The sequence below is a fragment of the Larus michahellis genome, chromosome 4 (genome assembly GCF_964199755.1).
Source record: "Larus michahellis chromosome 4, bLarMic1.1, whole genome shotgun sequence".
NCBI classification, from domain to species: Eukaryota; Metazoa; Chordata; class Aves; order Charadriiformes; family Laridae; genus Larus; species Larus michahellis.
In genome coordinates this window covers 20,523,172-20,548,358 of record NC_133899.1, presented here as the reverse complement: position 1 = coordinate 20,548,358, position 25,187 = coordinate 20,523,172, and the positions used below count along the sequence as shown (strand labels likewise).

The 25,187-nt window shown below is 41.1% G+C and overlaps 1 protein-coding gene across 2 annotated transcripts in view; it reads left to right on the top strand.

The window, feature by feature from the left end:
* The first annotated feature begins 1,010 nt into the window (after positions 1-1,010).
* Positions 1,011-25,187, top strand: part of CBFB (core-binding factor subunit beta) — a 44,873-nt gene continuing 20,696 nt past the window's right edge. The window contains exons 1-4 of one of the 2 annotated variants that reach the window (XM_074583236.1): positions 1,011-1,146; positions 1,371-1,457; positions 6,051-6,167; positions 24,373-24,489. In XM_074583236.1, coding sequence (XP_074439337.1) covers positions 1,069-1,146; positions 1,371-1,457; positions 6,051-6,167; positions 24,373-24,489 — 399 coding nt within the window. In that variant the 5' untranslated portion in view covers positions 1,011-1,068. The remainder of the gene's footprint in view (positions 1,147-1,370; positions 1,458-6,050; positions 6,168-24,372; positions 24,490-25,187) is intronic. The other variant, XM_074583235.1, reaches the window with a different exon arrangement.

Below are 25,187 nucleotides of genomic sequence, written 5' to 3'. Positions count from 1 at the left end.
TTGTGAAGATGAAATCAAGAGTTGAGGCCGCTGTCTTGGTGTGGTGCTTTTAGCGTGGAAGTGAAGTTTTTAAGAGCTGGTGAAACGAAGCGCTGGGGGTGTTTTTCTGTAGGCTGACACCAAGATCTCAAAGACGCCGAGCAGCCTTGCCGCAAGTTCTGGAGCGGTGGGTGTCGGATTTGATGATCTTAAAGGTGTCTTCCAACCCAAACAACGCCACGATCCCACTCCCCTGGGGCACAGGTCCCTGCGGCCTGTGGGGGGCCGGCTCCCCGCCGCTCTGGGTCCCAGCGGAGGGTCCCTGGCGGGGGGGACACACCCGCATCAGGACCGCCCTTTGGGCCAGGCCAGGCCTCTCCTCCGACTCCCAGCCGCCGCTGACCGTGAGGGGAGGCCGGTGGGAGGCCGGCCCTGTCCCCCCCGCCTCGCCCCCCTCTCAGCGCCGGCAGGTGCAGGCCCCGTCCCCGCTGTGAGGGGACAACCCGCCGCAGGGCTGAGGCTGCTCCCTCCGGAGCAGGAAGCCGGAAACCATCGAGACGAGCCGCCTTACTGAAGGGAATGGGGGGGGGGGGGGAGAGCGAGGGAGAGCGAGGGGGAGCGACCCCGCTCCCCTCAGCGCTGCGGGGTGACTCACCGCCAGGCTCTGAGGGGAATGGCGGGGGGTGAGTCAGTGTCCCCTCCCTCCCTCTGCCCGCCATCCCCTCCACCTCAGCCCGCTTCCCGCCCGGGCGGGAGGCGCGGCGGCCCCGTGGCGCATGCGCGGCGGAGTTGTGAATGGTGCGGCTGTTCGGCCGGAGTTTACGAGCCGGGGAGGAAGTCGGAGGGGAGGGAGGGAAGGAGGGAGAGGGGCGGCGGCAGCAGCAGCAGCCCGAGCTCCGGCGGCGGCAGGAGGAGGAGGAGGAGGAGGAGGAGGAGGAGGAGGAGGAGGGAGAGAGGCGGGAGGGAGGGAAGGGGGGGCGCCGCCGGCGGGGGCTAACAAAGGGCGAGGCGAGCGCTGGGGCTGGGACAGCGCGGGGAGGGAGGGCGGGCGAGGGAGGGAGGGCAGCCGGTGGCGGCGGCCCCACCACCATGCCGCGGGTCGTCCCCGACCAGCGGAGCAAGTTCGAGAACGAGGAGTTCTTCAGGAAGCTGAGCCGCGAGTGCGAGGTGAGGCGGTGGCGGCGGGGCTCCCCCCTTCCCTTCCCTCCCCTCCTTCCTTCCATCCCTCCACGGGGAAAGTTTCGGCGGAGGGGCCGGGGCGGGGGGGGGAAGCCCGGCGCCTCGCCTTGCCTCGCTCCAGCGGCGGGGAAGCGCAGTCTGTGCACTCCGCTGTGCCCTCCCTTATCGCCGGGATTGGGCCCTTCCCTGATTGCGCGCCCTGTTCCCCGCAGATTAAATACACCGGCTTCAGGGACCGGCCCCACGAGGAGAGGCAGGCCCGCTTCCAGAACGCCTGCCGCGACGGACGCTCCGAGATCGTAAGTGGCGCCGGGCTGCTCTCCCCTCAGCGCCCGCCGGGCGCCGGTCAGCCGCGGGGGGGACGGCCGGGCCGCGGGGGGACCTCGCCGCTTTAGCTTCCCCCCCTTCATTTTTTAAAAAAATTAAAAAGTTTTAGGGAGCCTGGGGGGCGGAAGGCTTCGAAGTACCTCAGCGGTGTGGTGGGAGCGGTGCGGTGCGGGGACGCTTGGGGAGGAGGCGGGGGGGGAAGTTTTTCTGAGGGGAAAAATGACATGAAACGCCGAGGGGTGGGAGGCTTTGGTTAAAAAATTATATCGGACGCCGAGGGACGGGAGGATTTCCCCTGAAGAATAGCGATTTTTCGATAGAAGGTGTCCCCTGGCCCTGCCTTGGCCGGGGCGGCGGACGCGCTGGTGGCCCGACCGGGGCTGACGGGGGGCGAGGAGAAGCCCTCGCAGTCCCCCGACAGCCCAGGGTGCCCGCACCTCCCTCCCTCGGCACATCTTACAGCTGGGAGCTGCTCGTTTCAATAGTCAGCTGCTTTTTTCCGTTTTTTTTTTTTTCCCTCCCTCTTTTTTTCGGAAATAGTAGCTTTCCGGAATGAGTAAAATCGTTCAGAAAGATGCTAGCTAAAAGTCTCGATTGGACCGTTTGATGTACCTGTGAACTAAATCACATGCTTTTAAAATTAGGCTTTGAAACTTGCAACTCTAGCCCCGTTTTTCTCATTCATTAGGGTTAGTTACAGCCTACTCTCTTCTTCTGAATTAAGAAGTGAGATGAAGTATGGCTCGGAGTAGTCAAGAACTGACTAGTTATTTCCTGGTTTGATTTCTGCTATGTGTCCCTTCTATAGGATCAGCATCTCACACCGTTGTTGTCAAGTTCTTAACTCTTCGCTGTTCTTAAAATGCAGAAGTAACCTCTTTTTCATTTACAGAACATAATGAAAGGCGAGGTAAAAATTCCCTTCCCATAGAAAATAACCCCTACTTTCACCAAGTCTGGTTTGTGATGATTCTTTAATTTCATGTGGTATAGGTATCGCTCGTCAGTTCACAGTGAAATTATTCTTACGCACAATGAAATTATTCTTGTGCACATCCAAACAAATATAATTGAATACCAGTTACTGCAGCTGATCTTGTTCATTTGCATTTGTGAATACAAGGATATACACTCAAGTACACGATTATCTTTTACTAACTTTATTTTAGCTGAATCTTACCTGCCTGCTTACTATCTCTGGTATTAGAACCTGTAATATAATTTTGTGAGAGGTGCCCTGTAGTCAGTCTCTTAATTTTACTATTTTTTTTAACACTCATTTTTCATTGTGCGTGTTTGCTTCCTTTAAAAAGTCACCAGGGAAACAATGGGTAGGTAAGAAAACATAGTTTGCCAGCATTTGAAGTTCCTGAACAGGTGAAAGTGCATAGTGTATCTGAGTCCTTCCCTAAAAAAAAAAAAAAAAAAAAGAGACATGTAGCTTATAAACTAGCTTTCTAATACAGCCTATGCCATTATTTATATAAATGGGAAATCACTGTAGTTTCACCTTTGTACTTCTAAGCCTGCTGCTGTCTTTCTCTGCCAGAATTTCATCTTCTGGAAGCAACCACTGATGCCTGTTCTACATATTTTTACTTCTACTTAATTGCAAAACAGCCTCTAAATTTCTTGATCTGAAACATCTGGTTTTGTTTTGTGAGCGGGGCACAAGTAGTCAGGTTTATTTAGAAATGTAGTGTGTGTAATGACTGATGTTAAAAAGAGCTAGCAGTTTTACTTTTTTCTTAGTCTTGAATGTTTTGGTTTTTTTTTTTTTCAGACATCAAGGATTTATTCCTTTATCTCCAAAGGGAGTCTTTGCAAATGACCTTACATATTTTTAAGCAGACATAAAAACGCAGAGAACAGCTTAGGGATTTAATGTAGAACTGGCAGTAAGTTGTTACTTCTGTCAGATAACTCCTGATTGAATAAAGAAAATAATTACCAGTATTACTCAGGAAGTAACTGTGAAGTATTAAATGAGACTTTGGGTTTACTGGTATTGCTTTGATAATGTGAAAATAACTTAATGTGTTTAGTTTGTTTTGGGAGACTTCCTCACAACCTATTTGTTTGGAAGGTCCTTGTATTTACGTTGTCTACGTGTGGGTCGGATCACCCTTGTACTACCTGGTCAGCTTTTTTGCAAAATTTGAGGCATATATGTACGACAGCATTTCAGACCAAACTTTAAAAGGCTCTGTATAAAAAATTAAAGTTTTCTTACTTTCAAGTTTAAGATCAAACTAGTGTTGTCATTATTTATTATTTTTTTTAAATTTGCTTGTTGCTAGAAGAAAATTGTTGGGTTCGGAGTAGTCCGGTATGGTTACTACCAAGACTATTCTCGAGTTTTTCAGTATTGACCTATGATTTTGATTTAAGAGGCACATGGGTATTTTAATTGGATGGTTTTATCTGTTCAAAGGAGGGAACAGACTTCAAAAATCCAGAGAATACATATCTACATAGCTTTTTAAATAGCCTATGGTTTAAGCGTTGCCTGCATGACTCCATGAGGATGTGGGAATCTGTGCTTTCATTTTCTTCTTTTCTCTGATGATTTTCCCATGGTTTTTCATGGCCCTCTAGCACAAGTCGGAGGGTGGAAGCAGGGAGCCATGGGCACTTCACTGTCTGGCTGGGTTTCCCAGAAAGCAAGTCTAGTACTTCTGACCCAGTATCCCTGGAGCCTGCAGGAACTGGTGTGGTCCGGAGGGCTGCAGCGGTCGGCTGGGTTACACTCAAAGGATCTCACTCCTTGGCATTTTGGTTTTAAGTGTATAAATTCAGGAGCATAAAACATGTATTTGCTAAAGATGCTTGGAGGTGGGAAGGCACTTCTTGAACGGGATAAGTGGTGATGACTTATGAGTCAAAAATACTCGGAGATAGGTATAATTTTTTTTTGTTGATATGTAAATAGAATCACTTAGAAAAGCAAAGGGGTAGTACAAGCTACTCAGCCTGATGGTCTGCGGCCCTCGCAGTCGCAGTCTCACAGTTTTGTTGCTTTCTATTCTTGCAAGTGTATCCTCAATGAAGCTTCTGTTACATTGACTGAAACGTTTGTCTTTGCGGATTGTAAGGCAAAGAAATGCTAATGTACCAATACAATTTTCCCCCCAGTAGTAGTAGGACCAATTTGTCAACTTTAATGATGTTAAGAATGTGCTTATCAGGAGATTTAAAAATAAAATAAAATAAAAATCTGCTTTTAAGGGTAGTCTGGAATGGAACCTGATTGCAGAGTATAAGTCTTGCTTGTTGGAGGGGAAAAAGTCAAGGCAAAGCACTTCTACTTTGAAAATGGGAGGTATTAATCCTGTGAGAGACAGCTTGCTGGTACATGACCGGAACTATCTTAAATAACGTGTAGAGCTATTGTGTCATAGGTAGCAGTATAGTTATACCGTAAAGTTGCTGAATTCTGGGTTGCTTGAAAAAAACCTGCTTGTCCAGAAATTCGAACTATTAGAGTAGTATTTGTATAGCTTTTAAGAAAAAGTGTATTCTGGATTAATGACCATTTAAATCTAAGCAATCACGGTAATCAATACAGTTATTTGATTGCAACAAATTATGTTTAACCCTGGGATTTTGAATAGAGTTATATTCTGGGAGCATGTTCGAGTGTTTGCATGCTTACAGGGCGTACTCACATGGACCAGAGAAGGGTATTAATACTGTGAATCTGACTTCTACCTGCAAAAATAATTTTTTATTTCATGACTAGAAACTGAAATACTCTTCATGGCTTGGAGTTGATAAGATATGCAAGTAAATACAGAAAGTTTATAAAGAAAACTGAATCATATTTTCATTTGAAACCATAGAAAATTATTTACTTGAAAGCAACCTGTGCTTTTTTTAATATGTTTAAGTCAGTCCCTTTAATGATTTTAAAAAGAGCTGCAGCTGAGAAGAATCCCTGTGGTTGCCTATTCTCACTGACATGGCATCTCTGATTGGGATTTCACTGGTGTCTTAATGTGGCAAGAGGACTTTCGCCTGTGAAGTTTGAGCTGCGCATTGATGCTGCTTGCCTGTAGACGATAAAACAGGGATATTTACACTTCAGATAAGTGTTTAAGTATGAGTAGATTGTGAAAGGAAGCGAGTCCTTCTCTTTCAAAAAAAAAAAAGTCCCTAGTAACAGGTCTCAGGAGTTAATTTTCCTTCAGCCGTACTTCTTTTAGAGATATGCAAGCTCTTTAAAAAGCATGAGCAAATTTTAATGCTTGCAGGTACTAAGTTGGTGCAGGGTATCCAGACAGAACTGAAAGGACAGATTCTAATGTCAGCAAAACTGATTTGAAAGAAGTATTGATTCCATGTTGTATTTTATATCCGAAGCAGCCAATGGCAAATGTTGTCAAAATGGAATCAGATGTTTGTAACTTAATACTTAAGAAAAATGATGAGTGCATGTTTTTGACTTTAAGTATTCTCTATGCTGCCTGGCTTAAGACATAAACTGATGTAAAAATAAATGACTGCCTGCATAATTTATGTAATGTCTTGCTCCCTGATCCTGTTTGTATTGATTTTTCTAAAAGGCTTTTGTGGCCACAGGAACCAATCTGTCTCTCCAGTTTTTTCCGGCCAGCTGGCAGGGGGAGCAGCGACAGACACCAACTCGGGAATATGTCGACTTTGAAAGAGAAGGAGGCAAGGTAAGAAGGAAATTGTTGCCACTAAATTAAATTTTTGTTATGCTTATGATCTTATTAGTATGGACCGCATGTATGATGCGAAATTACTTATATTTCACATCTTGGTGCATGTAGGTAGTCCCACGAGTACAACTGAAAGTTGTTAGGATAAAATCTGGTATCACCTTCTTTTAAAGCATGTTAATATTTCTGTAGGGAAACACGTGGGCAGTACTGGTGACTTTTTCTTATTTCGAGGAACGGAACTTTATTTCTCCTGTCATGCTGTGTTGATATTTGGGGGAACAATTTAAATTTGGTGTTGAGTAGGTCCTTCTAAAATGGTTCAGAAATTAGACTTTGGCCAATGAATTGTGGTAGACTAATGAAAACTTACACTTTGAACAGGTTACTTCATTGGGTCTTAGGTTGCCAGTTGATACAGTAAGCATTCAGTGTGCTGCTTAGTGGAATGAAGCTTTTTTTTTCCTCAGCTTCACCATGCGCAATACTACAGAAGAAGCATCACCTTCAGAATTGATTTCTGAATATCTTTTCTCTGAGGTGGTTGTCCCATAGACTGATATTGAAAGCTAGAATTCCCTAATGACAGTGATGGTTACTGTGAAGCTGTGTTAGATTTAAAGTCAGAAACCTTGCTTAGTCTCATCAGAATAAAGTTATTGAAATCACTTACAGCTGGTTTTGTTTTACAGGAAAAACAGACCTTTAAAATGTAGATGCTGTTTCTTATCTGTAGGTGCTTTGGGACTGACCCAAAAATCACTGAATTCAATAGGAGACTTTCTGCACACCTCAGTAGGTTTGGACCACCACTTAAGTCCCCGTAGCCTTTCTGTTTCAGGCTAATTTCTGTGTAATTTTTTTACTTTCAAGATTATTTTTTTTAATAGAGTACAAAATTCTTGCTTTGCCTAAATTTTTTTTACCTGCTCTTGTAACAAGTAACAGCTAATGCTACCAAACCTACCAGGCTGAAGGAAATATTTGAAGCATATTCAGGTTTAAAGGCATATTGGGTCTTTTAAATGCTGCTAGGTGGAAGATAAATATTTCCTGTAGTGGGAAAAGTTGATTGGAAGAAAAAAAAATTCCTGAGGGCAGATACGGTATTTGAAATTCAAGTTAATGAGGTTTTTTTGGGAAAAATTGTTTTCCGTTTAGTCCTGTGAGGCTTGCAGAAGTTTGACGAATTGGGGGAGGAGGAGTGAAGTTGGCTACGCTGGTTACCGACTGCTTTGCTAAGGAAACTGAATTGAATCTGGCTCTTATTGAAAAATATTGATTCTGGCTCACAATTGAATGAGGAATTTTTCTTGTAATGTGTAAGAAGACTGAAGTCTCTCTTCTTGCCAGTTCAAAACTAATTTTATTTACTCATGATTTTTTTTTAACTTTGTTTTCTCTGAATGAATTCTTAAAGTACTGAACTACTACATCCATTTTCTTGTGTTGTCTTAATCATGTAAGAGCGTGGTAGATACGCTGTGTATTAAATTAGAACATGAGCCTCATTAATGAATGCCACTCCCTGTTTTATGTGTGTTTACAGTAAATTCTAGAGTACTTCACTGAAATGTTTAGAAGACTTCATCGGAATGAGGCTAGAGGTGGACAAACTAATAAATGGGGATAGTGTTACGCTCTAGTATGAACAAATTACAAATTCAGCATGGTAATCAAGCTTTACTAGTGTAAATTGTGGGTGAATGCAGACTTGCTCTGTGCAGAATTAAACTTGTCTGAAAGTGAGCCACTCCCATAACTTCAGAGGAGGAGTAAGCAGAATGGGAGAGTGTCTCTTACATTATCAACAGAACCAGTTAAGTGTTTCATAGGAATTGTCTGAGAGCTTTGTCCTCTGTAGATTTTCGTCGTTTGGTTTTATTGAGAATTTCTTTGATAGGCTTCAGCAGTCTCTTAACACCATGTGATTTTTGTAGCTCTGTGCAACATTGTTTTATGAGCTTTGATTCTTGAGGCAGTGCATAATGTGTGTTTGTTCATCACTGGATTTAAGCCAGCAAGGCATGTTTTTAATTACATGAATAAAAAAGGCTATGGGGGGAGCTGTCAGTTAATTATTATTTTAGGCATTAGTTTGAGATCTAGAATGTAGATAAACTTACCAACACCAGAATATTTTTATTCTGGAATTCTGCTTCAGAGTTTGGCTGCGCAAATCATGGCCCAAAATAGTTTATGCAGAGTTGAAGTATGTCACTATTGTGCCTAAGCAGTTTTGTACACATATTGACAAAGCATCTGCTAGAATTGCTTCTTAAATGATTGAATTTGAGAAAGAGCAACACCCATGTGAGTCCATGTGAAAGTTGTGATTCTGTGAATATCTGCTTCGTAGGCTTGAGGTTTTTCATTCTGGTATTTCTTAGCTGAGGGTTTTTTCGTATGCTTAATTTGCCTTTTAATTTGATGCATCTGATGTTCACAATGGGTGGGTAGGCCTCTGGTGGATACCCTGTCTTCATTAATTCAAGAATTGGATAGCTAAGTGTTCACTTAATGTTTCTACTCATTTTAAACTCAAGCTTACCATTTTTTTTGAGATGGTTTTAATGTTCTGTGCTGTCTTTGACCTGTAGCAAATTTAATTGTGTATTTGAGCAATTTTTCAGGTTTGTCATAGCAAAAGAAAAAGTAGCACTAAAAATAGGTCTCTAGATTGTAAAATCGTAGAACATTGTATTTCATTGTGATTGGGGGGGTGGGGGGTGGTGCGTCAAATCCAATGTAGGTCCTGTTTCTGGATATCTGAACCATACCAAGGCTTCCTGATCCTTTGTGTTGCCAGCTAATGTCCAGTTCTTTTTCTTTTTTTTTAAAGAATAAATGAATAGGTATTGTTAAGAAATTCAGAGGCAGACAGTGTAGTAGTGGAATGAATTGCCTGAAATCTCACATACCTGAACCCTGAAATGAAATGGAGAGCTTTATTTTCACCTTGGTTCTCTGGTATCATTAATTACTTAGACTGGTTTTATTTTGCTTAATGAAGTTCTTTAATTTTCACTTCAATTTTATACTGGTACTATAGTATCATAAACTTCAGACTGAACTCTGTGTGTGGCCTTCAGTGCTTCTTAAAATCTAATTTTATTGGAAGTCCCCTTATTTGCTTAAGAACTGTGTGATCAACTTTCTTTGCATGATTCATTTTGTATACTTCTTACAGTAAGATAAAATGTCCCCGGTTTTCACGTGTTATCCAAGATGTTTATGTAGCTCTGGTCTTTCTTACCTGAAAGAACAGTAGTTCTCGGATTTTCTTTTTTATTGTTTCAATACCAGTCAGTACACTGATGAAGTGTGTGAAGTTGTTTTACTTCCCCTCCCCTTTATAATACTATTCTCCATCTCGCTTTTAATGCAGCTTAACTTCCTGTCGGCTGTTCGGCGGCAGCTGCTCGTGACCCACCGTCTTCAGCACAGGCTTATTTCAGTGTAATATGCTATGAGCTCCGCAGCTCTGGAGGAAAGCACATTGGACATAGTTTAAATTGATTCAGAGTGCCTGGTACACCACATGTGTGATTTAGCTAGGATTTCTACTCGTTAGGCCAGTAACTTTGTTACAGCCATAACTACAGATTACAGTTTTCTTCTTGAAGATGCTGAGTTTCTACTCGTGTAGGTTTTTTTTGTCCTAACCAGGGAATTTTATTTGGCTGTAAATTGATCTTCAGTGTTTGGATTACTCTAAAAAACTTAAAATCTTTGTTGTGTTGCAGACATTCCAGCAGTTACAGAAATGCAATGAGAAAGAAAGGTGCTGCATTTGAATAAAAGCTATATTTAAATGGAAGTCAACAGCATTGGTTTTCCACTTGTGTCCTCTTTTCTCAATAGAGGTTTGATAGATAAGACTTATCCCCAAACCAACTTTTTCTTGTCTGATGTTAGCAATAAAACTTCATAGATTATTGGGATGGTCTATGGTGCTCCATTTTCTGAGGAAATGCAATTTCCAGTCAAACATAGGATCACAGTGTACCCAGTGGAATTTGCTTGGAAAGTGAAGGCTTAATTTTTGAGAAATATCTGAGTATCAGTGCTAAATTGTATTGAATTGTAAGTTTCACTTTCTTTACTTTGGTCCACACCATTTTCTGAAGAATTTAGATGAAACGTTAAGTCATTCAAACAAAGTTGGAGTAGCAGCTTTCTTTTTTTCTTTCTTCAGGTATGCTTACTTTTAAAAAATCGGTAAGGGTGTTTGGGAAAAAGATTTATAGTTTCAGCTCTCATTTTACCCTCACTGTAGTGCTAAAGAGCCATATTGCTCAAGTTCCTATATTTCCAGTCCAGTGGTATTTGGGGTTTTTGCATTGTCACCTTCTAAAATGTTCTCACAGCAGTTACTTTTATGTGTCATCTGCAGTCCACAGAGTCCCTGGACAAAAACAATTTGAGTTTAATTTTTTTCCAGATCAGTGTGAAAGGGTGTCTAATGTTAGGGATTTAGAAAAAAACCTATGCTAGAGCCATAATACTAATTAAAAATTGTACCGTGGCTTGCCATCACATAGGGCAAACTATCTTGGCCATGAGAAGCATGTGGTCTTAGTTATCAAGACTTCATCCTTTTATTTGTCTGTGGTAATTTAATGCTTCTTCAAGTTACTGGGAAGGTCTCGGTTTAAAGCACTTCAGGAGACAGTGCTACAACACTGAAGGGTTGGGCATCACCTAACAAAAGTTCATGGAGCTGTTTGTAGGTGATGGAGGCATATGGGCATGTAAGGTGTAACTTAGTTAAAAAAACTAGCAAATGTCAACCTTTAAGGGGTATCTTGGCATTCTTTGTGGATTGTCTCTTGAGGGCATTTTGTTTCCCAGGAACTGTTGTGGCCATTAACGCTTTCTCTTGCAGAACAATCTTGTTGATTGCAGATCTGAAGTCAAGCTGAGGTTCATTGCGTAGCTCTGTACAGTCCTTGACTGATTTTTAGCGAGTGCCTTAATGCACTGGTGGGTTAGGATAATGGTATTTTGACATCAGATTTTTATAATGTTCATCTGCTGTTTTCTGCCTTTGTGCTAGTAGAATGATACAGAGAAGGGCCACAAAGATGCTCTGAGGGCTGGAGCACCTCTGCTGTGAGGACAGGCTAAAACAGGTTGTTCAGCCTGGAGCAGAGAAGGCTCTGGGGAGACCTTCCAGCCCCTGCCAGTCCGTAAAGAGGCTCCAGAGAAGCTGGGGAGGGACTCTGGATCACAGAGGGGAGCCACGGGATGAGGGGGAAGGATTTTACACTGCAAGAGGGGAGATCTAGCTGAGATCTGAGGCAGAAATTGTTCGTTGTGAGGGTGGTGAGCCCCTGGCCCAGGTTGCCCAGAGAAGCTGTGGCTGCCCCATCCCTGGAGGGGTTCAAGGCCAGGCTGGACGGAGCTTGGAGCAACCTGGGCTGGTGGGAGGTGTCCCTGCCCAGGGCCGGGGGTGGCACTGGGTGGGCTTTAAGGTCCCTTCCAACTCTAACCATTCAACGATTCTGATCGCACTTCTGGCTTAGTTTCAGCTTCAGGAATGTGGAGCAGAGAAGATCTGACTGGTGCCTGTCCTCAGAGCTGCTACTTTTCCTGAATGCCCTTAAACAGCTGTCCATCATCCTACTCGGATCTACCTGATAACCCCACAACCCCAAAATACTGTAGGAACTGGGAGAGGCTCTTGAGTGAAGAGCGGCTGGTGGTCTGTGAAGGCGCATCAGCTGCTGAGCTGTCAGTGTGCTCGGGCCCTTTGAGGTGCTTGTGCTTGCTTCAGCCAAGGGAAGTGGTGTTGCCCTGGTGAAGCCCACATCGCTGTCATTCCTTTTTGCCTTTCTCAGGCTTTTTCTGAAAGCTTTAAACAAGAAAGTCAGTGTGCGGTTATTCTGACAGCAGATAAATGGGTTTGGTAGTGTATCCAGTTTATACCCAGCCTGGCTAAACGGCTTAATTTTTCCTTGGAGTAGTGTGATGGGAGTCCTGGAAAGGCTTGGTCGGAGAGAATAATCCACTTTCCTAGATGACCCCCTTGATCAGTTTTCCTCCAGGATCATCTATATGGTTTGAGTAAAATACTAATTTTCTGTAGATGCTTGTGAAGTCTATTACTGCATTTGTGCTTAAGAGTGTCTTATTTAGTAGAGACTGATCAGTTTCTTTTTTTCTTCTTTCTTTTTTTTTTTTCTCCAGATACATACATTTTACTTTAGAGGAAAGAGAAACTTGTTTTGCCTAGATACATTCAGGCGTTATTCATTACAACCTGCTGTTGCATAGAGGAAAGCTATTTAATTGAAACTCCATTTGAAGGCAGAGTAGTTGTAGTGTATCTTTGCTTATTCACTTTCCCTCAAAACTGGGAGATGCCTCTATCTGCATCCCGTTTATACACTACTAACAGTCAGGAACTTGGATTTTGGGAGAAGAGATCTTCTGAGCTGATAGCTTGTTAGGTACACGTTGTGAGATTTGGCCAGTTGTTCCTGAAGAGTGATTTATCGTAGGGTGCCCTCTGCCACTAGAGCATGAGTCACACCAGGCATCTCTCATGTGACAAGTACCCACAGCCTTTTCCCCGTAATCCTTTCGCTCCTCCCATCCTCCACGTACTTGTGTTACTGCACGCAGCCTTGTTCGTACATTATGGTGCACGCAGTGACCATGCCAGTTTGAAACAAGGCTTGTGAATGGTACTTACAGCACAGCTGTGCTGTTTGTGATCCCTACCTATCAACCCTTTCTGTAGGTCCCAAGTACTTTAGATCTGCTTTCAGTTAGTTTTTATTGCATGTTGTAGAAGCAGTTATTCAGTCATATTTTATATATTACCTTGAAGTGCTCTAAATGCACCTCTTAGAGTTGTATAGACGAGACTTCAGATTTACTCACACCATCATCCTAAAGTTTCCCAGAAGAGGAACCAAACCAGAGTTAGTGAGCTAAATTTTGCATTTGGAAACCAGCTATATGCGAGGATAGATGAATGCTGCGTGGATGAAAGCAGTACTTGAGATCTCTGTGGCATGGATACTGGAAGAAATCCAAACACTTGGATCGTTGAATCCTCTTGTTTGCATATCAGTCTCCACTTACAAAGCAAAGTTTTTAACATTATGCTTCTCTGCTCCTCTTACAAATGAATGAGAAAAGTAAGAGCATCACTGTTGAGAATGTCTGTTTCTCTGTGAAGACCACTTAATACTTCGTATTAAAAAAGAAAAATTCAATAAGATGATGAAACATTTGCTGCAAGAAACTGTCATTTTTCTGAAAGTTACTGAAATGTTTCTTCAGGCTTTATTGTCCAAAGCACAAGTAACAAAATGAGCTAATTAGCTTGCATAATTGCATATTTGATTTTTAACAAGTTGGCCTGGTGAAATATATACTGTGACAATAATATGAAAAAAAAAAAAAGAATTCTTGCACAAGACTGCGCTTCCAAGAGGATGAGTGCTAATGAAAGGATCATTTTCTGGGGAATAGCTGATGCTGAATGTTTTGTCTAAGCAGAAAGTCTATATATTTTCTGTTAGAGTAGTATCTAGACTTGTATATGAGATGCAAATTGTAGCTGCTTGAGGTGCCTGTGCAGAACTTCTGTTGTCTTTCTGTATGTTAAGATACTTTGCTTAGTTGCAGGCAGCAACTCCGCGGGACTTCTGGGTATGCAACTTGTGTTATCTGTTCATCTCGGTATAAATATAGAACATAAAACCTATGGAAGGTGACAAAAGGGGTTCTTAAACCTGGCATAATTTTTACAGTAAGGGTCATTAAACTTTTAATTTTCTATTGAAATACACTGACCAAGGATAAAAAGCATTTGTCATGTATTTCAAGTACTTTTAGGTCTGAAATCTAGGGAAGAAAGCAGCTCTGGAACGCTTGGTGGGGGCTTTATTGTTCTGATGAAATATCTCTTGATGGCAGTTGAGGAGTAGCCAGCATTGTTTGACAAAACAGGTTGGCGGTGACAAGAAGAAATTTTTTTAGTGTCTTTCCAGATAGTGTATTTCTTGCAAAAAATAGAACAGACTTAAAAAAAGGAAAAAGCGTACATTCTTCAATAGAGGCATTATTGTACTTTTTCTTTTTGAAAAACTAATACAAGCCTATGTATTAGGCTTGTAATGCTTAAGAACAGGAAAACTAAGGCAGGAAGGCATCTAGACAAAGTAAAACAGCTATAGTAATGTATTTTTCTCGTGCTACTTACTAAAGAGTGTTTGGAGATTTCTTTATAAAGCTTGTATGCATCTCTGATTTTTATTTTTTTAATTTATTGAGGGCAAGCTTTTTCACGTAGGTAGAGGGACGCAGTGGGCAATCATCTCGTGTCCAGATGCCCCCAACTCGGGGAATGAGAACAGTACCCTGCAATGTGATTGCAGAACCTGGTATCCTGGGGGATTTTCATGGGGGAAAACTACTAGGATTTTATTTGTACCAAACCAGAAAGCTGGTATCTCTAATCACTTCAAAAGCTCTTACAACAGGCTGTTCATGAAACATACAGGATGCAACTTTCCTGACAAAGCATTCAGAGAAGCAGTATGAAAATTTTTTAAGCTCTGTCCTGATACCTGGAACTTGAGAATCAAACTTTTGAGGGAGTATAGCTGATGTCAGCTGTCATTTTTTTTGAACTTCAAGAAAATGAATCAGTAGGTGGTTTATAGGGAATAAAACTATATAGTGCATAAGGATTTAAATCCATTCCCCTCTCCTGTGGATCACAGAATGCTGGTTCTGTCCTTTCCTGGTCTTGTGCTGGGAGAATTCTTGTTGCCATTTGGCTAACCAAAGCTGTATTTATGTTAGTCATTCTTTTTACAACTGGTGATCTTTTTTCAGGATTTTGCTGTTTGGAGAACTTAGTATCAAACATATATCTGAGAGTGCTAATTACTCTGTTTAAGAAAATTCCCAGCCATTGCTAATGATGTTTCTCTGCAGAACCTGATAGTTTTGTACAGAATAATTACGACACTGTGGAATTTGATTGGATGATGCAAGCTACGTAGTTGTTATGGTACACAAAAGACAAAAAATTACCCATATTATTTTAAGGTTTGATGCAGCACTGCTTGTTGAATAAATGTTCATGCAGTTTTTCCAGACTTGAATCCTGCTTAAGGGGGAAGGATGAGGCTGTCAAAGTGCTCAAGAACTGCCAAAGAGCAGAAGAGGCGACTTTTCTTGCCCCTCTCCTGCTCAGGTCTGTTCCCGGATGGTTTTTATTAGTTGCTTGCCCATGTTGTCAAAATTGCATATCGTCTAGTTGAGTATACTTGCATTACATCAAATTTTCAGTTCAAAAAGACAGGTTTAATAGGCTATTTATTTGCACACATGTAGCATGGTGTGTAAATGATGTGTTTCAGATAAACCTCTCTTTCTAACCCTCTACTGGGGTTTCTGGTTATAACTGCTTTCTTGCTATGCTGGTTTTCTGCAAGCTTGAAAAAGGACTAATTTTCCAACCAATTTTGAAATTTCCTTCTGGAAAATATGTTCTGTCAACGTGGCAGAAAGCAGTGTGTGTCTCTGTTAGTTAACTGGTTTTGTGAGCGTAAGCGTTTGTCAGTTACAATCACGCAGGCTTGCAGCAGCAAAACAGCAGCAGTCTTCTAGCAATCTCTTGCTGCAAAAACATTTATTCTTTTTAAATCTTGCAAGAAAAAGTTGGTCTTTCTTAATGCATGCCATTTTAGGGGAGTAAATTTAAAATACAGCCATCTTTCTCATGTAGAATCCAGTGGTAAAGATGTACTGATGAATACCCTGTAAAGTTTCACAGGGGAAAACCCCAGCATGTATTTGTCTTTCAGATTATCCTTATATTCTGCTCATTGCGTTTTTGTTGGTTATCAGTTGTGGTTGGATTTGTCTTTTTGAAGGCAAATGGAGTGAGTCTGAGCAGGAGACTCATTTCATGTTGGGAGGCATTAGACGTATCTGTAGTGACACTGTGAAAACAAGAAGCCACTTACTTTTTGCTTCGTGTTGGTGTTTATTTGGTGGTTTTGATCGTGTAGTGTATATTTCCTGCTCAGTCCAGTAATTGCAGTATTTTGGAACGATGAACTGTGTCTGGGGGCTTATTTTTGTTATTAAATGATGAGTATAACTTCTGTGCAGTAGCATTTTAATATTTTTTCTTTGCTAGCTTCTAAGCATAAGTACTGACCAGTGGTTTCAATCCAGGAATAAAATGCTGTAGTTTCCGCAGATTTTAATCACATCTGTTCTGACATCCTTAGCACTTCATATCTGTTCTCAGTTCTAGACTTGCTTTTTAGTTAACTGAAGTAGTAACCTGCATAATTTAATGAAACATTGATCTGCTTTCAAAAGAGTCATGATTACATAGTTGATGCAGAAAAAAACTAACAAATAATAACCAAAAAGCCCATAAAAACATCAGGTTTTATGAAAGTGACTTGCAAATTCTGCCTCTCCAGTAGAGCGAGGAAGATTCTTCTGCTGTTCTTTTTTTGAAGTTTTAGAAACCAAAACAAAAACCATCACTGTAGTATTTTGGTAACACAGAAAATGTGTTGAGAGAGGGTTTTTTTTTTTTTCACAGCCCTGATACTACTTATAAAGATGTTTTTAATATGAGTCCATACGTGGATATTTTTACTCCATAGAATTGTAAAAATGGATTTGCTGCATCTGAATTTTATCTAGATGGTCATTTTCTAAAACTTTAGTGATGCTTGTAATAAAAACGGGCAACTTACATAAACTTACTTAAAAATTGGCCAAAGTACATAATACCAGACTGTCAGGTTTTACTATGAAGTTGAAAATTGTAGTGAGTATTTTCTGAGATGGTTTTCTAGTTGTGAATTGCAGTGCATTACTTTCTCAGGGAATGCACCAAGGGAATGCTATCACTTGTTACCCAAACACCTTCTGCTAGAATCAGAGAGCTAAAATAGATTTTTGTCTTGCTGGTGTTCTTGAATGGAATTTACTGCAGAAGGTTTTTCATAGGGTTTGGGTTTTTTTTGGGGGGGGGGGGGGCGGCTATGAAATTCCTTAATCTAATATTTCAAGCTGTATCTTGAATCACCTTTGACATTAGCATGTGTGTATATATATTAGCATGTATATATATATAGGCATGTATAAATTTACAGGTTTCCATAGGGGGAGGGGAAATGTATCTAAGAATCTAAAACTTAGATTAAAAAAACCCAAACTTGTATCCCTCTGACTCTTGAGTCTGGCAGGTACAGTATCTTGATAAGGGTCAGACTAAATTAAAAGGCTCTGTGGAATTAAGTCATAGTTGCAACTTTATTCATGGACTTCAAGCAGAAGCAGAATGAGTCAAGGATATATTGCTCTATAGGGGGGGAAATACAGGGGTTTAAAATCTTTTACAACAATTTTAACTGCTTATATACAACAAACCCTTGCAAATAATAGTTAAATCGGTTAGCACTGTGCTCAGCTCTTTTTACTTGTTGCTATTAGAATTCTAATACAGGCTGTTAGCAGTTCATGGGATGTTTTGTGTTTCAGCAAATTCTGTTCCTCACAGTCGGTGAATTTGTATTTCCACTGCTTTTTGTAATCTTAAAACGTTGTGGTATGAAAGACTGCATTTGGAACTTTAATATTCTTCCATTTTTTTTTTCTAAGCATAGCAGTCTAGATGGAGACTCTTAGCAAGCATACTGTTTTGTTAATATTTCTGGTTTTGCTTGAGGAGTTGACCTTTGTCATAGCTGATGAAATAGAGTAACCCTATTTCATTTTGAATGTTAAACTTTCTTTCCAGAAACGCCTCTTATGTTCTGCAAAAACTAATGCCTGTGTGGTTGGTTTTTGGTCTGTTTGGTTTTTGGGTGGGCGTTACGGCAGGTGTAGGTAACATAGAGGAAAGAAGAGAAGTAAAAAGCTGAAACAGGCTTTTCCCAAAGAATATTTCATACACTACAACAGGCCTGGTCAGTCCTGCTCCTACCAGCCTCTTCCCAAATTATTTCCACAGTCTGAATTTGCAAGTGAAATGTCTCAGTGCGATCATAGGACAGAGGAGCTCCAGGAACAGGTCTCAGGCAGAGAAACGGCGGTGCTGGGGGCTGTGGGGTGCTGTGCCCACTGTCGTGGCCCTGGGAGCTCCCTCCCGGGGGTCCCATGGCCAGCGAGGGGCTGCTGATGCTAGTGTGGGTATGGTTGTGACGTGGGTGACACCCGTGAGAAACTTGAAGCTGTATTCATCTTGAAAGCCACAGCTGGGTCATCCATGTACGACTGTTTAGGAAAGACTCTTGTTTTGTCAGGAAGTGTCACTTCCTTTGCGTTTTTACAGAATAGTATGAGGCCTAAATTTCAACAAAACCTCATTTTCATATAGTGGAAGCTGTTTCAAGATACAGCTTTCAAAATAACTTCGAAAACATTTTCTTTTTGTGTTTAAAGGAAGAATGATAATATGCTTTGAGGCATGTGACAGAAGGATTGATCTAAACTTGTTGGATTTTTGAGCTCTGATTTGTAGTGATGTGTCTATTATTCTAAGATTAAAAACACTTAAAAAGTCTATTTCACTCATAGTGAGTTTCTAAATGGGATTCTTTTCAACTGTTTCTATTTACTCTTTCATTCCTGGTTAAAGCTATGTTACAAAGGTTTTATTTCATAATTGAACTTTTAAAAGTCTGATAAATGCTGTAAACTCTGTCCATGACTTGGTTGTTTTTCACTAGTTTCTTTTTTAAAATATGAGTGATCAGTATCTAAAAGTGGAGTCTGAAGCCTTTTGTGGAGTTCTCAGCTTTTGCTGTAACTTCGGTTGTTACACTAATGAAGGTACTATTCTGTTTTGTTCCCCAAATAATTGAAGATTTTAGCGTACAAAGTCTGTTGCAAAGTTTTATAAAGCTTTTTTCTTTTTTTTCTTTTTTTTTCTTTTTGGAGTGTCATAGATTGCTTCCTCTCTCATGCTCTGACCCCTTTTTGACACCCAGGCTAGCCACCCTTCTCTGATTACCGTGTGAAAGTGAGTCTGGGTATTTGAGAAGGGAGACACTGGCTCAGCTTTACATTTGGGAACAGTCATGCCAAATCTGTGTGGCAAGACCACTGCGTTTTAGTTATGAAAATGTATATATACTCCTTTAAGATTTCTGTTAAAGGAAAGAGATGAATACGTAATTTCCTATTTGAACATTTTGAATAGGTAGTCTCCTTTTACTCGGCAGTGTGTATAGACCATGTTAAGAGAAGCTGAAATGATGAGGTTAGCTGTAACCGATTTAACATCCTTCTTCCTTGGAGTAAATGTTTACAGCTGTTTCTTTCTTAGTGGTCAGCGTCTCCTATGTGAAGTCACTGGGGAGACTGCTGTTTAAATATTTAAAAGTGGGGTATGATTCAGGGGAAGGTGGGATCAAAGCTGGGAGGGACGTACTTGGCTCAGCCAAGAGAGAGGCAGCTGCTGTGAGCAGCTCTGAATGGGCAGATGTGTGTGTGTGTGATGAGGCAGACGGTGAGTCAGAACTCAGCCTCTTCTGAAAGAATGCGTTTTGCCCCAGCGTGCTGTGAAAAAGAGAAGAGGAGAGACGGGACTGTGCCGCTTTGCTGGGGACGGGTGTTTTCTGGGGGAGTGAAGTTGGGCCCATCTGTGGCTGTTCTGAGCGTGCTGATTCATGAGTTGGTGGGTGGTGAGAACTGTTTGCCATCTCTGGGGAGGAAACGGCTTGGTTGCTTTAGGGAGAAGGAATGCTTTCTGTAACTGCAGGATGTGTGGATGGAGCATACAGATAGCATATCTATAGCACATCACTTAAATACTCTGGTGTTGTGAGATAAGGATTTACTAGAGGACTAAAATAGGATGTGAAACTGAGGTTTTGCGTCTTGTGCTCAAGTAAAGCAGCTTTTTTTTTAAGTCATAGAGAATCATCCTCTGTCTGCTTCACTATATTCAAATCAAGTTTGGCTTTTAAAATATGAACGAGTGGTGTTAGAGGAGCCAAGTCCCTGCCTATTTTTAACAACAAAGCTAACTCCCAGTTAGTTGGAGTTGGAGAGGGTTGCTCATTTAAATGCAGATGAAAAGAAGTAACAGATTAGTTGAAAGAGTACAAAAAGGAAGGTGAGATCCACTATATATGGAAGGTGTGGCACGGAGGTGTTTGAGATCAAGCCAGCTGGTGGGCCGAGAACACACAAATGCAGCTCAACAACTAATATATTTGTGCAGCATGTTCTGAAGTTTACGTGTGTTTATGGTGCTGTTCATCCTCCATCCAGATAATATGCTCAAAGATAAGAGTGTTTACTCTTGCTGGTGGTTCAGTCAGCAAGCAGAGTATTTGTTCTAACACTGAAAGCTGGTTTCCAATGTAAAAGTAACACATTTACTTTTCTCGTTTAAAAATTTCTAATGCTACTTTGATTTGTAGTAGGAGTCTGAAATGGAAGGTGTAGTTTGAAGTGAAACGGAACTTTTGCATAACAGCCACCTGAACAAAAATTCAGCCGGTAGAAGCTAGTAAAAATTGCAGACTCCAGTATGTGATAATTTACCTATGTCTCAAAATCTAACAAGCTAATCGGCTTTGGCTGTGCTAGTGTGTGGAAAACGAGAGTGCAAGATAAGGGAGAACTCATTCTCCTCCTTCAGTGTGTGTATAATAATGCTTAACTTAGTTACACAAGCATCTGCTGTCATTGTCAAAAAAGCTGTGCCTTGTTTGGTTCATAGGATAGACTGTACTCTGAAAGCAGACAGCTGTGTAATATATCTTTTCCTCTTAGATTGTCCCTAAATGGTTTTTCTTTATGTAGCGTTAAATTTGTCCACTGAATATGAAATCAGTAATTGCCTGACTTTCAACCCCTTCTTCTTCCTACTACTCTCTAGTGCTTTTCACCTAAGTGTCTGAGTTTTACAAGACTGACTTCCAGGTAGTATTATGAAAAGCACGCGAGGGTGTGGGCAAGGCTTATAAAATTATATAAATGCCGCCTTGAAATAGTTATTCTAAAAAAGACATCCCTTTATCTACTTTTAATCAAATTATATAGCTCAGTAATATTAAGGGGGGAAGTTGGGGTCTTTGTAAAAATAATGTGGCTTTTGCCTTTGCTGTCTTAACTGTGAATGTCTTAAGGCAACTTTCAGAACAGACAATTTGGAAAGTTTTTAAAAGACAACTTTGTGCTGGATTTTGAGGTGCCATAACAGATCATGTGCTCACAGACAAGAGACAGTAATTTATTAATAATTCTGTTAAGTTCGGAAATTGAAAGGGAACCAGCATGGCTTTATCTGAAAAGAAGGAAATATGTGGTTAAACCGTTTGGGCTACAGTCTTAGGTGGTTTCTGTTCTTCAGAAAGAGGAGAGGGGAGGGAGAGGAGTCTAAATTCATTTCTCTAAAATACAGGAAAAAGCACCAGTATGCTTTATTGTGTGTTTTAATGAGAGAAAAGTTCCTGCATAAGCGCATGTGGTTTCAATATGAACTATTGTAAATTTGAATTACTATATAGTGATTTCAAAATTCAGATATCTTGCTATGGCATTCATCCTTTCAGAGGTGAAAAACGCGTATTATCTGAGTTTCAAAGACCTACTGAATGCAGTGGTGTAAGGCTTTAAGGGCTCTGATTGGGGAGCAAAGGCAGAGTGCTTTATCTGGAAAGGTCAGGCTGCATGCCAGTGGTTCACAAGCTGCTCTGTCAGCAGCTCAGCTGTTGGTCACTGTGCTTGGGGCAGAGAGTAGGCATCGGTAATCACATCGCCTCTGTCCACTTGTTTCCCTTTTCCCTCTGACTTGTGAAGACTTTCACAGAATTTCCAGCACTGCTCAGGTTTCCAGGTGATGTGTAAGGCGTTGTGTTGGAAGTACTGAGCCTCAGCAGCCTACAGAGCCTCAGCTACAAAGTCTGCACGTAATGCACTAGGAGCTGCAATGACCAAGGCAATGGAGCAGCTGTTGAAATGAGGCAGTTAGTAGCAGCATCGTATTCCTAGTCAAAGAAACAAACAAAAAATACTCTCGTGGACGACTTGAAAAGCTAGATTTTGTCATCTGTGGGACATTCTATGTAACTTCTGTTGTCCCAGGCTTTTGTTGTGGGCCAGAAGGATAGGGGAGGCTAGGTGAAAGGTAAACCCTAAAAGAAGATCAGCAAAATGCCTGTTTGCAAGTAGCTGGCTTTAGAGTACAGACTGTTTTGTCTTTATAGGCCCGTAGTTGGGTTATACTGCTTTTTCCCCTCCTTTTGAGTTATTCTGCATTCTTAGAAGAGAATGACTTTTCATTCTAATAGCCTCTTTAACTGTCTTTCACTTCTAAACTAATTAAGCACATCTATTAAATTGATGGCGCATGCCTCGTTTATTTCTTGTGAGATGAATGAGCGAAGACTATGCTGAAAGGGAGTAATGTTGTATTTCATAAGTTTGAAATGATTAATCTTGAAATGAGGGCTGTGGGAGGTGGTTTCCTGGTAGTCCACATCTTACTCACGCTGGCTCTGACACCCCTGCTCGCAAAGGCTGTTGGCTGGTAGATCTGCACCCTGCATCACGGAAGACATAGGTGTGATGACTTGCATGTGCTAGGCTGTGAATACAGGGACAGAAAACCAGCCCGTGCTCTTCTCAGTGGAGCTGATACAAAGAAGATGTACTTGAACTAACCTTTATTTCTTCATTATTGAGCTACTGCGTATTGTACTAATTGAAATTTCTAGACTATGTCACTTCATGCTAATTAAAACTTCTGAAAACTTCTAGACTATTTCACTTGACACTGAAGTGTGTCAAGCTGTAAAAATCAAGCTCAGAGATCATGTGTATTTTATTTGGTAAATAGCATAACATGAAACTAACTGACAAACAGGTAATCTGTTCCCTTTCTTCCACTCATGGATTGTCTTTCCTGTTGTTCAGTGCTTGACTTTACCAACACGGCCTTTGCATAAGGAAGGTTTACCTTCCTTCTGTAGCTCCTGTAACTCTTTCCTTTTTCTGCTTGAGTGCTCTTAGCTGGTAAGTGTGGAACTGAACAGGTAGGCACAGTCGGGGTGCTTTCAGATGTGTTGTAGCGCTAAACATCAATTATACTTTGCTGATGAGGATTTGCCAGGGGATGAATTTAGAGCTACTAAAGGAGATGCTGTGTGAAAATTCCCCTCCTTAGCTGGGCCACTCCTGGAGACCAAAGAGACTCGGTGGGATTTTGAAAGTCTAGGCAGTCTTTCAATCTAAAGTGGGTGCAGGCTTGCATGCGTGGTTTGCCTCTCCAGCAATTCAACATAGACAAACGTCTGTTCCATGAGGGGTTTGACTGGCCAAGAGGCTGAAATAACTACTGAAGGTTGATTTTTTTTTCTTTACAATTTCGGTAATTTTGCTGCGGTTTTTTTTTTTTTTGTTAAGGATGATGTCATTAAATATAGGGTGTCAAACTCATTTCATGTTGTATTTGCTTCTTTTTAAATTTCCTGTGTGGAGATTAATCTCTGGTCTTTAGAAGGGGAAATACTTCTGCTTTAAATCACTATATCATGTACCATTATCTGGATGTAGGGCCTTAAGCTCATGCATTATTCCTTGCTGCAGCTGAAGCAGCACAAATGCCATAGTAAACACAGGAAGACTTCCTTATTTTTAGCATGGTGTATATATAGTGTATTTTACTAAACTCTGACTAGTTTGTAGATTTGAGGAGGACTGAAAGTAGTGCTTGTTCTTTATTGAAAGAGCTCACGTATTGGAGTAAAATACAGTGCTTCTTGTGGGTAGAGGGGGAAGCATGTGTTCATTTAACCATTTAAATGTGCTGTAAAGGATCCTCCCTGTCTGGCAGCATGCCACTTTCTTTGTGACACGAAGGTAAGCTGACAAGAAAAACAGTTACTTTAACTGAAAGCAGTAACAGAATTCTAACCAAATCCTGGTGCACGCCAGTTTATAAAATGAGAACACAGCTTAAATTTATTCCATCCAGTACAGTAGGCAGAAGTTACAGCACTCACTTGATTAAAATTAGTTCCTGGAAAGGAGGCAAGGGAAGCTGTTAAGTGGAGTCTTATGTTACCAGCTGGTTTGGATGTTCTTCTAAGAATACATATAGAGCTTCCTGAGTCGGTATTTTCATTGTGCAGGCATGTGTGTAAATGCCTTCAAATTCATAGCATGTGTTTTGCTTTTATTTCAGGTGTATTTGAAGGCACCTATGATTCTCAATGGTGTCTGTGTAATCTGGAAAGGCTGGATAGATCTACAGAGACTGGATGGTATGGGCTGCCTGGAATTTGATGAAGAGAGAGCACAGGTAAGATAGTCTGCCCATGACCGCTGTGCCTTAGACATTTGTTCTTCTTGAAGTAAACATGCAGTCAGGTAGAGATCACACATTCTAGTGTGCTTGTCTTCTGCCTTCACTTTGAGTACTAATTCAGAAGAAAACTTAAAATACAGAAGTGCAGAAATATGTGATTCTAGCTAAACTAGTGTTTTAATTAGATCAAAATACTAGGGGCAGGAATCATCTGTAGTTCACAACTTTGTGGGTGATTTAGCACTGTTACTATGCTACAGAGTAGTAAATCTTAAAAGTATTTGAAAAGCTATGTCTGTAACTGGAAACAATTTAACTGGCAAGTCTATTCTAGCTGTTTAGAGTGCTTTTTTTTAAGTAGCTTTTGGTTTTGCTATATATGGGGGGAGGGTGAATAGGGTTTTTTCATGTGTTCTCTAACAGTGGTAGACTCTGCACTGTTAAGGTATGGCAGCTCTTGAACTTCCTTCCTATCTACCTACTTCCTACCGTCAAGCTGACTGTCTAGCAGCTGAATCTTCGGACACGCGCAAGAACAAAGTAAACACAGAGGAAATGACACTTTAAGTGCATATCACATATATAAGTCTCACTTACACAGCTGTGGGGTTCCTTAATTTTGTCAGACTTGAGACAGACCTTCTTTGCTTTTGAGGTAGGATCATAGAATGGTTCAGGTTGGAAAGGACCTT